At 38.8% G+C, this 18,372-nt stretch overlaps 1 protein-coding gene across 3 annotated transcripts in view; it reads right to left on the bottom strand.

Moving 5' to 3' along the window:
- LRBA (LPS responsive beige-like anchor protein) overlaps positions 1 to 17,876 on the bottom strand; it is a 727,005-nt gene extending 709,129 nt beyond the window's left edge. For 2 of the 3 annotated variants that reach the window (XM_067736700.1, XM_067736702.1), the window contains exons 1-2: positions 17,355 to 17,586; positions 16,589 to 17,027 (exon numbers count right to left, since the gene is read on the bottom strand). In XM_067736700.1, the coding sequence (XP_067592801.1) occupies positions 16,589 to 16,807 (219 nt within the window). In that variant the 5' untranslated portion in view covers positions 16,808 to 17,027; positions 17,355 to 17,586. Of the gene's footprint in view, positions 1 to 16,588; positions 17,028 to 17,354; positions 17,587 to 17,611 lie in introns of those variants that run through there. The other variant, XM_067736701.1, reaches the window with a different exon arrangement.
- Positions 17,877 to 18,372: the final 496 nt, after the last annotated feature.

The following is an 18,372-nucleotide window of genomic DNA, read 5'->3' as shown; positions in this document are numbered from 1 at the left end:
AAGAACTGAGTATGATTCTTATTCTTACGACTTAATTCAAGCCATTGTAGCTTAAAGATGATTTCGCTTAAAGTGATACAGCTTAAGATGAACAGCAGCATAAAATACTGTAAGACACTTGCCTGGGCAAAGATAGTAAATATTTTGTTATTCCATCTTGAATATGCCAGAAACTATGTTAAACATTACAGGTTTAAAAATAATGAAGAACCACAACAAAACACCTCTACAAACTTACTAGAATGTCTAAAATGAAAAACAATGACAATACCAAGTGTTGTCAAGAATGGAGAACTAGAACTCAACATTACTGGTGGGAAGGCAAAACAGCACAGCTACTTTGGAAAACAGTTTGGGAATTTCTTATACATTTAAAATGCATTTACTATATGAGCCAGCAAGCGTACTCTTAGCTATTTATCCAGGAAAAATGAAAATATGTCCCCACAGAGACTAGTACACGAATGTTTGGAGGCAGCTTTAGCCATAATAGCCAGGTGGAAACCACACGGTAGCTGGATAAACAAATTGTAGCACATCCATAAAACAGAATACAGCTCAGCAATAAAAAGAAACAAACTATTAATATATGCAAAAACATGAAAGACTCTCAAACACAATATGCTAGGTATGAGAAGCTAGTCACAAAAGGCTACCCATTGCATGATTTCATTTTTATTTGACATTCTGGAAAAGACAAAATGATAGGGACAGAAATCAGATGAGTGTTTGTCAGGGTTTGGGAATGAGGCAGAGAGGCCTGATGTAGTCAGGGGCAGAAGAGACCTTTGTGGGGTGATAAAAGTATCCTACATCTCAACTATTGTGATGGTTACAGGACAACGTACATCAAACTCTACACCTAAAAGCAATGAATTTATTCTATGTATATTCTACCTTAATAAACCTGACTTTAAAAAAGAAGATAATAAAGGTATAATCTCTGGCTTCAAGCTCATGGTCTAGTGGAAGAAATATATAAACATATAATTATAATGGAGCTAAGTAAATGCTATAAGTTATGAAAAAAGTTCTGTCGTGGAATGGACAGAGAACATCTGTCTCAGAGTTGGGCAAAGAGTTGGGATTCTTAGAGAAGATGATATCTATGCTGTCTTAAAGTATAAGCATGACTATGACAGGCAGAAAAGGAAAAAAAGCATCCAAGTAGAGAGAAGAGTTGAAAGAAAAGCACAGAGGTTGTAAAGGCAAGACCTATTAAAAGAATAAGAAAAAGTTCAGTATGGCTTGAATATGGTATATAGAGCGAACATGATGACAGAGGAAAGAAAGTGCAGGAGGAGCTGGGGCTTCATAGACCGTGCTGTGGAATGGCATGGCAGAGGAAAAGAACAGTTTGAAAGGCCTTAAAATAATACTAGCAAGAGATACCTGGGGTTGAAATTAAGAGTAGACTATTTGGTGTCACACTGATTGTGGGAATGAGGAAGGAAGGCAAGTCAAGGTTAAGTCAAGTTTCTGGTAAAGGGAAAGTGATAGCATTGAAATGAGGACTTCAAAAGGAAATACAGGTTTGTTTGATAACCTTCGGAGGGAATCATCAGCTTCTGTTTTCCTATCTACTAATTAGGTTACTTGCCTGTAACTAAAATTGATTATTATAAATTATATATTTGAACTACTGTATAAAATAACTGTAGGAAATAGAGGCAACACAGCATAACCTCACCAGAATCTTTACAATGTCTTAAGAGACAGCAGCCTAATAGTTATTTTAAAAATAAATTTTTTTAAAAAAATTGAATGAAAGAAATGAAATTAGAAGAGGAAAAAGTTATCAGATTTAAATACAGTAGCTCCCCCTTTATCCATGGTTTCACTTTCCACAGTTTCAGTTACCCTAGGTCAACCATGGTCCAAAAATATTAAATGGAAAATTCTAGAAATAAACAATTCATAAGTTTTAAGTTACATGCCATTCTAAGTAGAGTGATGAAATCTCGAGCCATCCCGCTCCATTCCATCCAGGACACGAATCACTCCTTTGTCCAGCATATCCCACTATTTTAGTCACTTAATAGCCATCTAGGTTATCAGATCGACTGTTGAGGTATCAGTGCTTGTGTTCAAGTAACCCTTATTTTACTTAATAATGGCCCCAAAGTGCAAGAGTAGTGATGCTGGCAATTTGGGTATTCCAAAGAGAAGCTGTAAAATGCTTACTTTAAGCAAAAAGGTGAAAGTCCTCGACTTCATAAGGAAAGAAAAAAATCACATGCTGAAGGTTGCTAAGATCTATGGTAAGAACAAATCTTCTATCCACGAAATTGCAAAGAAGGAAAAAAAAGAGCCATGCTTGTTTTGCAGTCACACCTCAAACTGCAAAAGTTATGACCACAGTACATGTTAAGTGCTTAGTTAAGATGGAAAAAGCATTAAATTTGTACAGCCATAACTAGGAGATGCTGTAGATTCGGTTCCAGACCACCAAAATAAATACTGCAATAAAGTGAGTTGCAAGAATTTTTTGCTTTTCCAGTACATATAAAAGTTATGTTTACACTATACTACAGTTTGTTAAGCGTGCAATAATAGCATTATGTCTAAAAAAAAGTACATACTTTAATTTAAAAATACTTTATTGCTAAAACACGCCAAAACAACTACAGAAGTAACATCAAAGATCACTGATCACAGATCACCATAATAAATACAATAAAAAAGTTTGCAATACTGTGCAAATTACCAAAATGTGACACAGAAACATGAACTGAGCAAATGCTTTTGGAAAAATGGTACCAATAGACTTGCTCAATGCAAGGTTGACACAAACCTTCAATTTCTAAAAAATGCAGTATCTATGAAGTGTAATAAAACAAAGTCTGCCTGTACAAGATATTTTGAGAGTGAGAGACCACATTCACAAAACTTTTATTACAGTATATTGTTATAATTGTTCTATTTTATTATGTTATTGTTGTTAATCTCTTACTGTGCCTAATTTATAAATTAAAGTACATCACAGGTATGTATGTATAGGAAAAAACATAGTGTAAATAAGGTTTGGTACTATCCACGGTTTCAGGTATCCATTGCAGTCTTGGAACGTAACCCTGAAAATAAGGGGGGACCGCTGTACTGCGTAAGCTTTCCAAGTTACATATTAGGGTCCAAGTTTTTATTTGAAAATCAATTATGTGAAATCTAGAAAATATTTTCCCAAAGAAGAAACAGAATACAAAGTATAGCTGAATTCTAGAATTATACCAGTGTTATACAAACCTGCTAAAGAACCAACTTCACTATGACCACTGAAGCACACTGGTTAGAACAGGCTGCTCTGAAGCTGAACTGCCTGGGGTTCAACTTCTATCTCCTCTGCCATTTACTGTGTGACCTTGGGCAACTTAATTAACTCTGCAAGCCTAAGACTCCTCACACCTTTAAAATGGAGATGATAATATCACCTACCTCACAGAGTTACCATGAGGATTAAAAGAAATAATCATTTAAAGCATTAAGCACATTCATTCATCCAACAAACATTTACTGAGCACCAACTATGTGTCAGGCATTATTCTAAGTACTGGCAATAAAGTGGTAAACAAGCCAAAAAATGGAACTTATATTCTAATATAAGGAAAAACGAAATAAAATATCTGATGGAGATAAATACTATAAAAATAAAGCAGGATATAGGAGATAAAGAGTGACAATGAGGGTACCCGTTTGATAGTAGGTAAAGGTTCTCTAATAAGGTAACATCTGAAAAGAGACCTTAAGGGAATGAGGGAGAGAGTCATATAGATAACTGAGGAAGAAATCAGATTCATTTCTGGCAATACAGAAGATTTAGGTGTCCAGAAAAACACTTGTTCAGAATTCCTTAAAATACTGATTGTTAAACAAACAAACAAAAAAATTTTCATGAACGGCTGAACTAGAGAGAAACCAAGGAAAATCTTTGGAGACAAAAAACAACTGAGTTTCAGCGAGCGCTGAGGCCAGTATCTGCCCTGGGAACATCCACCAATCTCTAGTGGTTTAGAATTTGAGTCTTAAGGGACTGCTAAGGGGGAGAAGGATAAAAGCTTGGGGCCTAAAGAATGTGGGGAATCTGAAGGGCAACACTGTCGGTGAGTGAACGGGTGTGGTAACAGGGACAGGACACGCTCATCATAAGCAAGTGGACATATTTGGCAGTCTCAACCTGAGTAGAAGAGAAAAAAAGAAGTCTCTCTCCTCTCACTCCAATTTGGGACCAGAACTCATACTACCTGTGAGGTCTAACAAAACTCAAACTAAAAATTTAGTTTCAAGAGGTTCAGAATTGAAGACACTGGAGCATGACAGAAGCAAACACCAAACCACCAGGAGGAGTGCACTTTAAACCAGACCTCAAACTATACTCAAAAATAATAATCCATAGAACAGGGACTTCCCTGGTGGCGCAGTGGATAAGACTCCGCACTCCCAATGCAGGAGGCCCGGGTTCGATCCCTGGTCAGGGAACTAGATCCCACATGCGTGCCGCAACTGAGTTTGCATGCCACAACTAAGGAGCCTTGGAGCCACAACTAAGGAGCCCACCTGTTGCAACTAAGACCCAGCATAAATAAATATTTTAAAAGGCCTCATCTCCAAGTACAGCCACATTTTAAAATAATAATAATAATCCATAGTACAAAAGCTCATTTTTTTTAAATATCACAAAATAATGAAGAAACAAACCCCCAAGAACCAGAACAAGCTTTACAGAAACAGACTCCAAACACTGAAAAAAATAAAAATGATCACATACACAATATTAAAATGTTAATGTTGGGGCTTCCCTGGTGGCGCAGTGGTTGAGAGTCTGCCTGCCGATGCAGGGGACACGGGTTCGTGCCCCGGTCTGGGAAGATCCCACATGCCACGGAGCGGCTTGGCCCGTGTGCCATGGCCGCCGGGCCTGCGCGTCCGGAGCCTGTGCTCCACAACAGAAGAGGCCACAACAGGGAGAAGCCCGCACACCGTAAAAAAAAAAAAAAAAAAAAAAAGTTAATGTTTAAGGAAATAAAAGAGATATTAGAAGTATGACTAAGGAAAAGAAACTATAAAAATATGAATATGAAAAAATCAAACAGAAGTTCAAGGTATAAAAATTATAATTTATATTTATATTATAGTATATTGTTTATTGATATATATTATTAGATGACTGAGAGGAGATCATTCTAGGCAGAGAGAAAAACAAGAGTAAAGGGGCCCCTGCATCCAGAATGGTCTAAACCAGAGTAGAATAAGGACAAAGAAGTACTACTTAGTAGGTCACAAAAACACTCAATAAATACTAGCTATTATCTCATAGATTCTGTGGGGAAAATTTAGATAATGGAAGTAGTCATTTTTTTCTTTCCCATTTCAGCATCACGTATAGCAGCCAGAGCAGAGCTCTAGAAGACCCCAATTAGGTTCAGAAGAGAGTAAGAAAACACTGGTTTTCTATGAAGTGGGAAGAGTCTTAAGCAGTAGTCTCAGTGTCAAAAAGGAAATCTGGGTCTTGTGTGAGCAAGGTAGAGAAGAAGGAAGATGGAAAAGTATCCCCATGTGATTCAGAAGATAAATAGCCAGAGGCAACAATGATCAACAGGAAAAAAAGGATCCGTTAAAATTGTCATTTCAAATTTAAGTATCAATTATAATTAATTAGGACATCCTCTCAGTATTCAAAAATTTCACAAGTGAAGTCAACATTCCATTTCATTCCTTAAAAAACTAAAACCTGAACTACTACATGACCCAGCAATCCCACTAAAGGGCATATAACCAGAGAAAACCTTAATTCAAAAAACACATGTACCCTAATGTTCATTGCAGCACTATTTACAATAGCCAGGACACAGAAGCAACCTAAATGTCCATCAACAGATGAATGGATAAAGAAGATGTGGTACATATATACAATGGAATATTATTCAGCCATAAAAGGGATCAAAATTGGGTCACCTGTAGAGACACAGATGGACCTAGAGACTGTCATACAGAGTGAAATAAGCCAGAAAGAGAAAAACAAATATATTAACGCATACATGTGGAATCTAGAAAAATGGTATAGATGATCTTATTTGCAAAGCAGAAATAGAGACACAGACGTAGAGAACAAATGTATGGACACCATGGGGGAGAAGGGGGGTGGGTGGGATGAACTGGGAGATTGGGATTGACATATACACACTATTGATACCATGTATAAAATAGATAACTAATGAGAACCTCTGTACAGCTCAGGGAACTCTACTCAATGCTCTGTGGTGACCTAAATGGGAAGGAAATCCAAAAAAGAGGGGATATATGTATACCTATAGCTGATTCACTTTGCTGTACAATAGAAACTAACAAAACATTGCAAAGCAACCGTACTCCAATAAAAATTAACCAAAAAAGTACCAGTTAAAAAAAGAAAAAAATTCCATTCCATAACAATGAGAATTTAGAATAAATGAAACTCCCAAACATATGCCAAAATTTTTCATTTTAACTATTTGATTTAATGTTAAACTTTTTCCAAATCTTTTCAAGAGATACTATAATGACAAGTAGAAAATTACTAATTTAATTTTTCTTTTCTTCCATACTTCTGCCCTCAGGCTAAGGTACTATATAACAAAACCAAGAACAAACCACAAGTAATACAGATTAAGAATAATATTTATCAATCACAAATAAGATGTATGATTAGTCCCTAAATATTAAAGAGTTGGTCATTTCATTTTTTCCCTGATTATCAGAATAGAAGATAATTGATTGGTGGATATCTTAAACATATACGAGTAACCACGTACCATTTGAAACACAGGGAAACTGATATAAAAATATCAAAGTATGCACTGTTAAATCAATGATAAAATTTTAAGATAATTCATTTTCTCAAAGCTTATCATTGTTTACTATGTTTCTAATTATCATGAACTAGTTTTTCAATAAATACAATTCTTGAGAAATTTAGTTAAGTGGCCATTTTCTACAATTCTAATATGAGCACCCACCTTAAATTAATAGTCACACAGTATAATACAGTGTACAGGATTCAGGCTCAAACAACCTGGGTCCAAATCCCATCTTACTAACTATGGGACTTGAGCATCTTTAACCTCTCCAATCCTACTTCCTTATTATAAAACAAGTTTAATAAAGTACTACCTCAAAGAGTTGTGTAGATTAAATGAGATAAGACTTGTAAAAAACACTTATGTTGCCTACATGTAATCAACAGACTCAGTCACACAGCCTGATTTAGATCCAGTTTCATCCCTATTATATATGGATCACAGGACAAAGCATTAATTTCAATCTTTCCTTCTGGAGCACCACTTGCATAATTCCATATAACTGTTCATGCACAGCATATTTAGCACCACAAAATAAAAGTCAATGTCTAATAATATAAACTAGAAAAATATCTGAACTATATGATATGCTGAATTTTGAACTTGACTAAACCGAGGAATTTTCTTTATTTCAAACAGTTAAGTTAAATAAATCAGCAAAATAGTCCCGACAAATAGAAATGGCTCCAAAAATTTTTACGTCAAAAGCCATCTTGTCAATTTAAGTGTAGCTCCTAAGAGATTAACAAATGGGTCCACAAATAACAAATGCTGGTGAGGATGTGGAGATAAGGGAACTCTATACACTGCTGGTGGGAATGCAAATTGGTGCAGCCACAGTGGAAAACAGTATGGAGGTTTCTCAAAAAGCTAAAAATAGAAACAACATACGATCCAGCAATTCTACTCCTGGGTATATATGCAAAGAAAACGAAAACACTAATCTGAAAAGATATATGAAGCGCAATATTCATGGCAGCATTATTTACAATAGCCAAGATATGGAAGCAACCTAAGTGTCCATTGATAGATAAATGGATAAAGAAGATGTGATACACACACACACACACACACAATGGAATACTACTCCACCATAAAAAATAATGAAATTTTGCCATTTGCAACAACATGGATGGACTTAGAGGGTAATATGCTTAGTGAAAAACATTAAAGAAAGACAAATATTGTATGATATCACTTATATGTGGAAACTAAAAAATACAACAGGGGACTTCCCTGGTGGTCCAGGGGTTAAGAATCCACCTTCCAATGCAGGGGATGTGGGTTCGATCCCTGGTCAGGGAACTAAGATCCCACATGTTAAGGGGCAACTAAGCCTGCAAGCCACAACTCCTGAGCCCATGCACCACAACTAGAGAACCCATGCACCACAACTACTGAGCCGGCACACCACAACTAGAGAGAGAAGCCTGTACCGCAACTAGAGAAGCCCTTGCCCTGCAACGAAGAGCCTGCACACTGCAACGAAAGCCTGCGCACTACAATGAAAGATCCAGCATGCCTCAATGAAGATCCCACGTGCTGCAACTAAGACCCGATGCAGCCAAAAACAAAAACAACAAACAAGTGAATATAACAAAAAAAGAAGCAGACTCACAGATATAGAGAACAAACTAGTGGTTACCAGTGGAGAGAGGGAAGGGAAGAGGGGCAATATAGGGGTAAAAGATTAAGAGGTACAAACTATTAGGTATAAAATAAGCTATAAGGATATACTGCACAACACAGGGAATACAGCCAATATTTTACAACTTTAAATGTAGTATGACCTTTAAAAATTGTGAATCACTATGTTGTACACCTGAAACTTACATAATATTATAAATCAACTATACCTCATTAAAAAATAATAACAAACAAACAAATGGTCATCATTTGCCTTGCTTACTGCTATTTTATTTCAAAAGTTCATCCCTGGGCAGATGAAAATATTAAAAATAGTAAAATTATAAAGTTCCCTGTTAATACAAATGAGATTTCTATGCAGGTTATTAGCATTCCAGCTAAATGATTAAGAACTTACAAAGAATTAAGATTCAAAGAATGGTAGTGTATTGTTCTAAGTTGTTTGTTTTAAGTGGGTAGGGGTTGGAAGAAAAAAACTGAATTCCTTTCACCATCCCACAACATTCTGTAATTCTAAAATCTCAGAAAACTCATATAAATACCAAAATTTAAAACACTACATCCATATACAAAATTTCCCAAGAATCTATGTTTGGTTTTGGAAACATAGGGTTGCTTTCTAACATAAAAACTGCTCATCTGCCTGCATATAAAGGTAAGAATTTGAAGAAGATGAAAAATGACAAATCTTCTTTACCTACAATTTCTTCATTGATCTACAATAGAACTCCATTATCTGGACTTATCTAAGGTAATAATCTTCCAAATTATTGCCAGATAGGTAAAACCGTGGCCTAATGTAGCCTAAACTGGTACTATAATTTATTCATTGGCTATTATATACCAATTGCTTTGTTATACCTTATAGTTATACCTTATAGTTCCAGCAAGACAGTGAGTAGACTAAGATAACCTAAAAACTATCACTTCACAAATACCTACAAATATTAAATATAACAAAAAATACTTTTCAGTGCAGAGCTGAACTTGCAAGAAAGAAAAGGCAATCCCAAGAGATCAAAATGAAGAAGAAACAGGAAAACAATAAGTATTTGAACTGCTATTACCATTGCTGAAGGGGTTCAGAAGGGGAAGCTAGTAAGCTAGAGACTTAAATTTTAATGCCTATGTAGAAACACAAAATACAGTGTGGTGCTCACTCAAGGAATGAAATCTCCATATAAACATGGGACTCTCAAAAGGTAAAAAAGCAGATCCTCCCCACAACCTGTCCCGCCACCCCCACAAAAAAAATCCATCCACTGGCACAGGGAAATTACAAATTACTAGTCTTTGGCTGAGGAAGGAAGGGAGGGAGGGAGGGAGGGAAGAAGAAGGAAAGATGGAGATAAAGAAATGAACAATAAACTAGAAGAAAAGATATTAGTCGCAGGAAAGATTGAAAATATGAAAGATTAAGAGACATGAAGGAGGGATTTCCCTGGCAGTCCCAATGCAGGGGGTGTGGGTTCAATCCCTGATTGGGGAGCTAAGATCCCATATGCCCTGTGGCCAAAAAACCAAAACATATAACAGAAGCAATATTGTAACAAATTCAATAAAGACTTAAAAAAAAAATAGGTCCCCATTAAAAAAATCTTTAAAAAAAAAAGAGACATGAATGATAGAAAGAAAAAAAATAACCAACATGTCATGTATTACGAGTTCCAAAATGCAAGTAGATAAAATAAAGAAAAGGCATTAGTCATGAAAATTCTCCAGAACTAATGAAAAACATGAATCTTCAGATTCAGGAAGCACAGCCACCCCTAGACAAGTTATGGTGAAACTAAAGAACCCCAAAGTCAAAGAAAAAATTTTAAAGCAACAACAGAGACAGATTATCTGTAAAGTTAAATCAGAATGATAACCGTGACAATTTTAACAACAACAAAAGAGACTAGAGGAAAACAGAATAGTACCTTCAAAATAGTAAGCGAGGGCTTCCCTGGTGGCGCAGTGGTTGACAGTCCGCCTGCCGATGCAGGCGACGCGGGTTCGTGCCCTGGTGCGGGAAGATCCCACATGCCATGGAGCAGCTGGGCCCATGAGCCATGGCCACTGAGCCTGCATGTCCGGAGCCTATGCTCCGCAACGGGAGAGGCCACAACAGTGAGAGGCCCGCGTACCACAAAAAAAAAAAAAATAGATCATAGGCCTAAATGTAAGAGCTAAAACTATAAAATGTCTTGAACACAGGATGTAAATGTTCTAAAATTAGATTGTGGTAATGCTTGCACAACTCTGGAAACTTACTAAAAGTCACTGAATTATATACTTAAAACAAGTGACTTTTATGGTATGTAAATTACACCTCAATAAAGATGCTGAAAATCAAGTCACCTCTAAAAGTGACAACGGCTATTAAATAAACCCCAAAATAAGAATGAAGTAGTATATTGCAGAGCCAATAGGCTAATAATGACTATATAGAAACAAAAAAATTATAAGGTTGGAATATGATGACTGTAACTATCTAAAATTGCAAATACTGCAATAATAGCAAATAGTTATAATTGCACTTAAGGTGCCACACATTATTTTAAGTGCTTTACAAGTATTTACTCACTTAATCCTTTCTAAAATATAGTTTCCCCATTGTAGAGCTGGGGAAACCAAGGCACAAAGAAGTTAAAAAAAACTTGTTCAAAGACTTCCCTGGTGGTCCAGTGGTTAAGAATCCACCTTCCAACGCAGGGGACGCAGGTTCTAACCCTGGTTGGGGAAATAAGATCCCACATGCCACAGGGCAACTAAGCCTGCGTGCTCTAGAACCCACGAGCCACAACTAGAGTGCCCCGCGCACCGCAACTACTGCCCGCACGCCACAACTAGAGAGAAGCCTACGCGTCTCAACGAAGAGCCCACACACCACAACGAAAGATCCCACATGCTGCAACGAACATACCGCAACTAAGACCTGATGCAGCCAAATAAATAATAAAATAAATAAATATTTTTTTAAATAAATAAAAGAATTTTTTAAAAAACTTGCTCAAGATCACGACAGGGAGTTAAGAGAGTGATTTTTTTTCTCTTTCACAAATATCTTTAACATTACTATTGTATTATTATGCATTTGAAAAGGACAGTAGTGGACATCACTGGTTGCCTATCCAGCATCCATTCACTCTGTGAATTTCTTACCCAGATCTTTGTGTATCCATCTCTCCCCATACAGCCCAAGTACTTTAGAGGAAATTGACCCCATTTTTAGGTACAGCAGTTGGCCCTGGTTTGCTTAAGCCAATCAGCACATTTCAATGGCCACAATCATTGCTTCAGCAGTCCAATCAGGACTCTTGTTTAGAATGTTAGGACAGAGAGGCTCTCTCTCCCAAGGGTTCTAAACAAGAATACATATGGCCCCAAGTACCAGTGGCAGCAGTCCTATTACCATGAGGGAAACAGCAATGGACTAAAGCTGACATTACAGAAAGGAAAACAGCAACAGAAAGAAACTGGTCTTTAATATTATTGTTACTGTAAATCATGCCCTACCTTTGGATTTCCTGATAAATGAGCCTATAAATCCTTTTTATTGTGTTTAAACCAGTTTGAGTTTTCTATTATAACATGAAGTATCAATACAAACTGATATGGAGGAGAAGCCCACGAACAAGCATGTTTCTAGAATAGATTACTCTTAACCTTTAAATTATGATGTCAGATATTAAGGAGGAAATAATTCTAGATACACACATCAAAATAGAAACATGATGAATGATTACCTGTCTAATAAATGTTCATATAAAAGCCTGAAAAGAAACTGCCTGCAATTTTATGTCCCACACAGTATTTTTTTAATATTTTAATTTGACATTTTAAATGTTATTTTTTTTAAATCTAGATTTCCAGTTCTTCCCAAAAAATCAAAAGGTTCACACATCACTGGGCTCATGTTACTGCAGGACAACAATCAGCTAAAATGGAACAGCAGATGCCCCACAAGTATAGTCTCTGCACAGTCAATACAAACAGAACCTCTGTATGACCTGCTCAGCTTCTATAGGTGTTAAGAATTTGCACCATTAATATCTTGCAGAACCTGTATCAATGCCACGTAATGAGTAATGAAAAATTATATTCCATCTTCTAATCTTTAACTCTTTTTTTTTTGGCCACACTGTGCAGCTTGTAGGATCTTAATTCCCTGACCAGGGTTTGAACCCCGGCCATGGCAATGAAAGAGCCTAGTCCTAACCACCAGACTGCCAGGGAACTCCCTTAGCTTTAACAGTTTAATTAAAATGGTACAGTTACTTTTTGAAGAAAAAAATTTCATGAAAACATGTATCTGTCACCAGCCCACGGGAAACACTATTCTTGAATTAAATAGCATGGAACACCTACAAATACCTGGTGGAAGCCTTAAACTCAGCAGTGAGTTCCTGAAAACATGCCAATATAATTATTTGGGTCCAAAAGTTTGACAAATTACTTTAGCATACAGGTGGAGACAAAATAAAAATGGTTTTAAATTGCAACAAGAAAAATGTAAAAGTTGACCAGAGGTTTTAAACACTTGAATACACAGGTGTACTATTAATCAAAACTTACCTATAAAACAGATTTGCAAAAGAAATTTACAAGAAGGGTGGTAAATTCCAAAGAAACTTATAACAGGGACTTCCCTGGTAGTCCAATGGTAAAGAATCCGCCTTACAATGCAGGGGACGGGGGTTCGATCCCTGGTCAGCGAACTAAGATCCCACATGCCGTGGGGCAACTAAGCCTGCCTGCCACAACTACTGAGCTCGTGCCCCTCAACTAGAGCCCGTGTGCCGCAAGCTATAGAGCCCACGTGCTCTGGAACCCGTGCGCCACAATTGCAGAGCCCATGCACCCTGGAGTCTGCACGCCACAACTAGAGAACAGAAAACCCACACAACACAGCTAGAGAGAGGCCTGCGCACCACAACGAAGAGCCCGCATGCCAGAGCAAAAGATCCCACATGCCTCAGGGAAGATCCCGTGCGCATTAACTAAGCCCTAACGCAGCCAAAAATAAAATAATAAAATAATAAATAAATCTTTGAAAAAAAAGGAAATTTATAACTGTGTAAGGTCAAGCTACATTAGCAAAGTTGGAGGCAGCACTTTGTAAAGAAAGACTTCTGAAGTTATATGGCTCTACTTAACCTCTTACTACTTGGACAGCTCTCAGGGAGGGGAGGTTGTTTAATTTTAACAGTACAAACTTTATGGTTTAAAGTAACTAATATGTAACCAATACGAGAGAATCGGTAGCATACAAACTATTTTAATAAAATGCCTGAAAAGTAGGAAAAAGTTATGATAGCTGCATATATATATATTAATAAATACATATATATAGTATAATATAAAATATAATAAACTTACTAATGAAAAATGCAATGAAGAAAGGATAAAGGAGGAGCATGCATGAGGATTCAGTGATACTGGTAATATGCTGGTTCTTTAAGTTAAATGAAGTTTCAAAGGGTTTATAATACTTCATTACATATACATGTCACACATTCTTTTGTCTGTATCCTATTTTTCACAATTTTAGACATTTTAATCCAATATACTGACTGTAAAAAAACTTAATAATCAACTTTCTCCATCTATATTCTGAGTGAAAAAACTGAATAACCTGAAAAAAATTTTTTTTTTACTTTTTTTTGAAAGCTATTTGAATGGTCAATAAGAAGATATGAAAACTGAACAAGGTTTCAGCAATTCATATTTAGCAGGACCAATGATTTTGCTGTCCTTACACTGGGGAAAGCTATGCCTAAGCTATAAATATCTGCTTAGGGAAGCAAACAACTCTACATCAACTCAAGAGACAGATGTATTCCTAGAAGGGTTGTCATTCTAAGAATCACCAATCTGCTTCACCTTTCAGGCTCTCAGTTTCCTTAACTATATAATGAGCTCTATGTATTAAACACTTAATGAGGGAAGAATTTAAAAACATATGTAAAGCACCTGGCCCATTGCCTAGCACATAGTAAACTGTAGTGACTTTTTTTAAATCACACATTATTAGTTAATGTAACTTCTTTCTTTGAGTAGAATTGAGACTAAGGCTGATAACTATCGATTAGAAAATACTTAAGTGCAGCAGTACTAACCCTGAAATGGACTAGTTTACCACATTCCCGATATTCTCAGTTCCCAAGATTCAAAAGACTGGCCAAGGCCCTGTAGGAGCATGAAAAGTTTTGTAAGGGAGAAGGGAAGGATATCTGTAGGAGCATGAAAAGTTTTGTAAGGGAGAAGGGAAGGATATCTGTAGGAGCATGAAAAGTTTTGTAAGGGAGAAGGGAAGGAAAAGAACTAATCTAATCCTCTCAGCAACTTTCTCTGCCCTACAGGAGAGGAGAACGATGGTGAAGAGGAAGTGTAATTGAACAGATTTTCCCTCTCCTTCTACCCAGACACCTACTGACCTGCAAACATGTAGCTGTGAAAGACTTAACCAGTCACCTTAAAATCTCTACCAGGCATACAGTTCTAGGCAGCATATGAACGAACTATTACTACAGAATTTGGATTTTCCTTAATGATAAAATGCAAGTGACTCATGTTCGGTCATCCACCTCCACAGAAGACATTCTAAAGAACAGAGGAGTTGGAATCCTTCTGCCAGAGGAATGTTGTTTCACACACAAACAACTAATGATGGACTATATCACTACCACACATTTCTCCTTAACATCCAAGATACATGAGGTTTAGAAAAAGAAAAAGAAAAAAACTGAGAAGGAAAGTTTTCAAGTCTATTTGGAGACAAAGGGATACATAGATTTGCCATTTATCTCCTTCAGATTCACAAACTTTGAAAGTCCACATAGACGCAAAATCCCCAAAATGTTGACAACTGTTGAAACAGAATGATAGACACCAGAGTTCATTAAACTGTTCTATTTTTGTGTACACCTGAACATTTCCATAATATACATAATTTTTTAAAAATGTGTACGTGTGTGTCAGTATTTGTATATAAACTCCCAACACAACAAACTGGTAGAGAAATACCCAATTGTTCAAAATTTTCTTATTCCATAGGTAAGTGAATTTCATCAAGCTACTTTCTCATTCTAGAAGTTGTACCACAGGTGACCAGTCCATTAGTAAAGCTCTAGTGAAGGAAATAATTAACTGCCCTGAATAAAACAAGCCTAACCTTGAAAAAATACAGGCAAAGGGGAAAGGTAATAAACAGTTATTCAACTATTGCACATTCATATTTGTTCCCATCTATTATCTTCTAACACAGGTGAATAGGTGGAAGAAGAGGAAATATCTAAAGGTCAAATTTACTTTTTATATTTTACACTGATGGGCAACAGAAATTAGAATAAAGAAATCTAAAAAGTCCCCATTAGAAATGATAACCATTTCTAAGACTAGAGAAAAAGGGAAGTATCGCATATCCACATTTTAAAAATAACATTCATAGCTCATAGTAGTATAACCAGCAACTTCCAATGACCAAATATGCTTTGCTGATAGACATGAATTCACAAATGAAATAAAGATTATACTATATCTGCTGCAATTCTCTTTTTAAATTGCCATTCAATATTCACAAGATGTAACCCTAAATTCTTTCCAAAATTTGACTTTTGTTAATTATGTCTAAAAATAAAACTAGTCAAGATTAAATATAAATGCTAACTTTGCAGCAAATTAATCTTTCATCAGCCCTGTGAACAAGAATTTTCTGTTCAAAATTTATGGCAAAACATAACTTAGGCAGACTCGAAAGAGTAGGTAGGACATTATTTCTGAAGTCCAAAAGAACTTACTTAAAATATCCGAAATGCACACTTAGATATACATCCCAAGGGGGAAAAAAATTTATAGAATAAAACTCCTCCACTGGAATCCTCCATAATACTTCCATAGCAACAATTATTTCCTTAGGACCAAAGTGATCTGTTCACTTTCTCAAAACCTGGAGCATCTAAGTTTACATAATTCCCCTTAAACTGAAAAATACAAGAAATTGTTTCATTTAGGTCAGCAGAATTTTGTTTCTATCATCAGCCTGAGTAGAGCACATGGCTCCAGCGCTAACGTCTTGTTCCCCAACCCACTGAGAAGATACGCTCGTAAAATAGAGATCTACTTACCAGGTTAAAGACAGTTTCTACAATATCCCTATTGGATACTTCTCCAACTTCAACCAACCCCGTCAACACGGCAAATTTCATTCTGATGCCCCTGATAGGGAGCCCTGGTTTCAGAGACAAGGCACCCCCTTCGGCAGGGGTTTCTTCTCCTTTCCCTCCACCTCCCCCGTCATCACCTGTTGGTGGCGGGGAAGGGGCAATACTGTCTTCACTGGCCATTGCGAGTTCACGATAAAGGACCACTCGGAGTCACTCTGGGACAGCAGTCGCTGCGCTAGTAATAAGCACACAGACGCAAAGCAAAACGGAAAGGGTCACTCTTCCAAGTTGTGGAGAAACCCCAAAAGCAGTTGATGTGGAAAGTCCTTGGCGTCGCCTTCCTCCTCTTGGGGAATATTTGTCCAATCTCTCTCCCCGAGGCTGACAACAACGCCAAACCCTATTGGAAGATTAAATCAATGTTAAATAGGCTAGGTTTTGTTTTAGGGTTTTGCGGGGAGAGAAGGGAGTAGTATCCGTCAAATAAGTTCCTCAAAGGACCCCGCTACCAGCCAGGCGCGGGGTTCTGAGCGAAGGCTGGTTCCAGAGGCCCGAGAACAGGTTCACTCCTCCCCCACACTCTCGCAGGTTCCAGGCGCAGGGCAATCTCTCCTCACAGGTGCACGGAAAAGGAAACTGTCGCTGGGAAAGGGCGGCGGGGGGGGGGGGGGGTCGGAGGAAAGCAGGGGTCCCCAAGCTACCCTAGAGGGAGAAAGTTCCTCCTCACCCAGACACTCCGGACTCGTCCTTGCCCCCCGCCAGGCAGCCGCGAGACGGAGGTGGCGGCTGAGATCCAGGGCAGGAAGGGCGGGGGAAGGGGGCGGTGATGATTCTCAACGCTCTGCCCAGGGGGAGGAGTGGAGCACCTCTCGGGCACCTGAGGTTCGACGGGCAGAGGAGGGGTGGTGTGTGTAGTGGCCAGAAGGGAGGGGAGTCCCGGCGGCTACGACGAAGAGAGGAGGGAGGAGAGAGAGGTCAATGCACCTGATCGCAGCCTCCAAGTTTCCCTAGTCCGCTCCCCGGGAGTCCGCGGCTGCACAGAACTCCATGGCTTCCTGGCCCGCCCCACCCCACCCCACCCCTGCGCTCAGCCTTTGCAAAATCAGCCGCTGCCGGCACTACGGACGCCGCGGCTGAGGCTGCTGCGGGCGGTGAGGATGCTACTGCCACAGCTTGCCCCTCCACTGCTCGCGCGGCTGTCCGCGTGCCCAGTTAAGCTGCTCCCCGCCGCCATGACAGCGCCGAGGGCGGCCGGGTGCGGCGTGCGCGTGCGCGAGCGCGAGCAGCCGGGCGGGCGCGAAGGCGGAGGCGACCGCGCGGCGGCGTGGGTACGCGCGGGCGGCCCCGGGGGCCGGAGAGGGCGGAGGCGCCGGGCGCGGGCTTGCTGGTAGGATAGCGAGTGAGGGCTGGCGCGCTACGCAGGTAGCACCAGGTGTATCCCCGGCCCGGCCAGAAAAGACCTTTATTTTCAGCAGCCGACTCTTCCCCGGCCTCCCACTCCCCGACCTGAGAAGGTGCTTTGGCGAGTGCCGAGGCGGTGATTCTGACGCTCCTTCTGTTAAGTTACCGTAGGGCCTCCTGGCGCGGAAGGAACCCGCCCCACGTTGCCAAGGTGTCTTCTTGGACTCGGAGAAGGACACCTGAGGGACCGCCACGAGCTACAGAGGTGGCAGCTCCGGAGCCAGCGGGGCTGCTGTCCTTGTCTAAAGGAGCAAAGAGTCCCCACCCCTGACAGCTTTCAGCTG

The sequence above is a fragment of the Pseudorca crassidens genome, chromosome 4, assembly GCF_039906515.1.
Source record: "Pseudorca crassidens isolate mPseCra1 chromosome 4, mPseCra1.hap1, whole genome shotgun sequence".
Taxonomy (NCBI): Eukaryota; Metazoa; Chordata; class Mammalia; order Artiodactyla; family Delphinidae; genus Pseudorca; species Pseudorca crassidens.
Note: the sequence above shows the minus strand (reverse complement) of the source record. Positions and strands in the feature narration are given on the sequence as shown.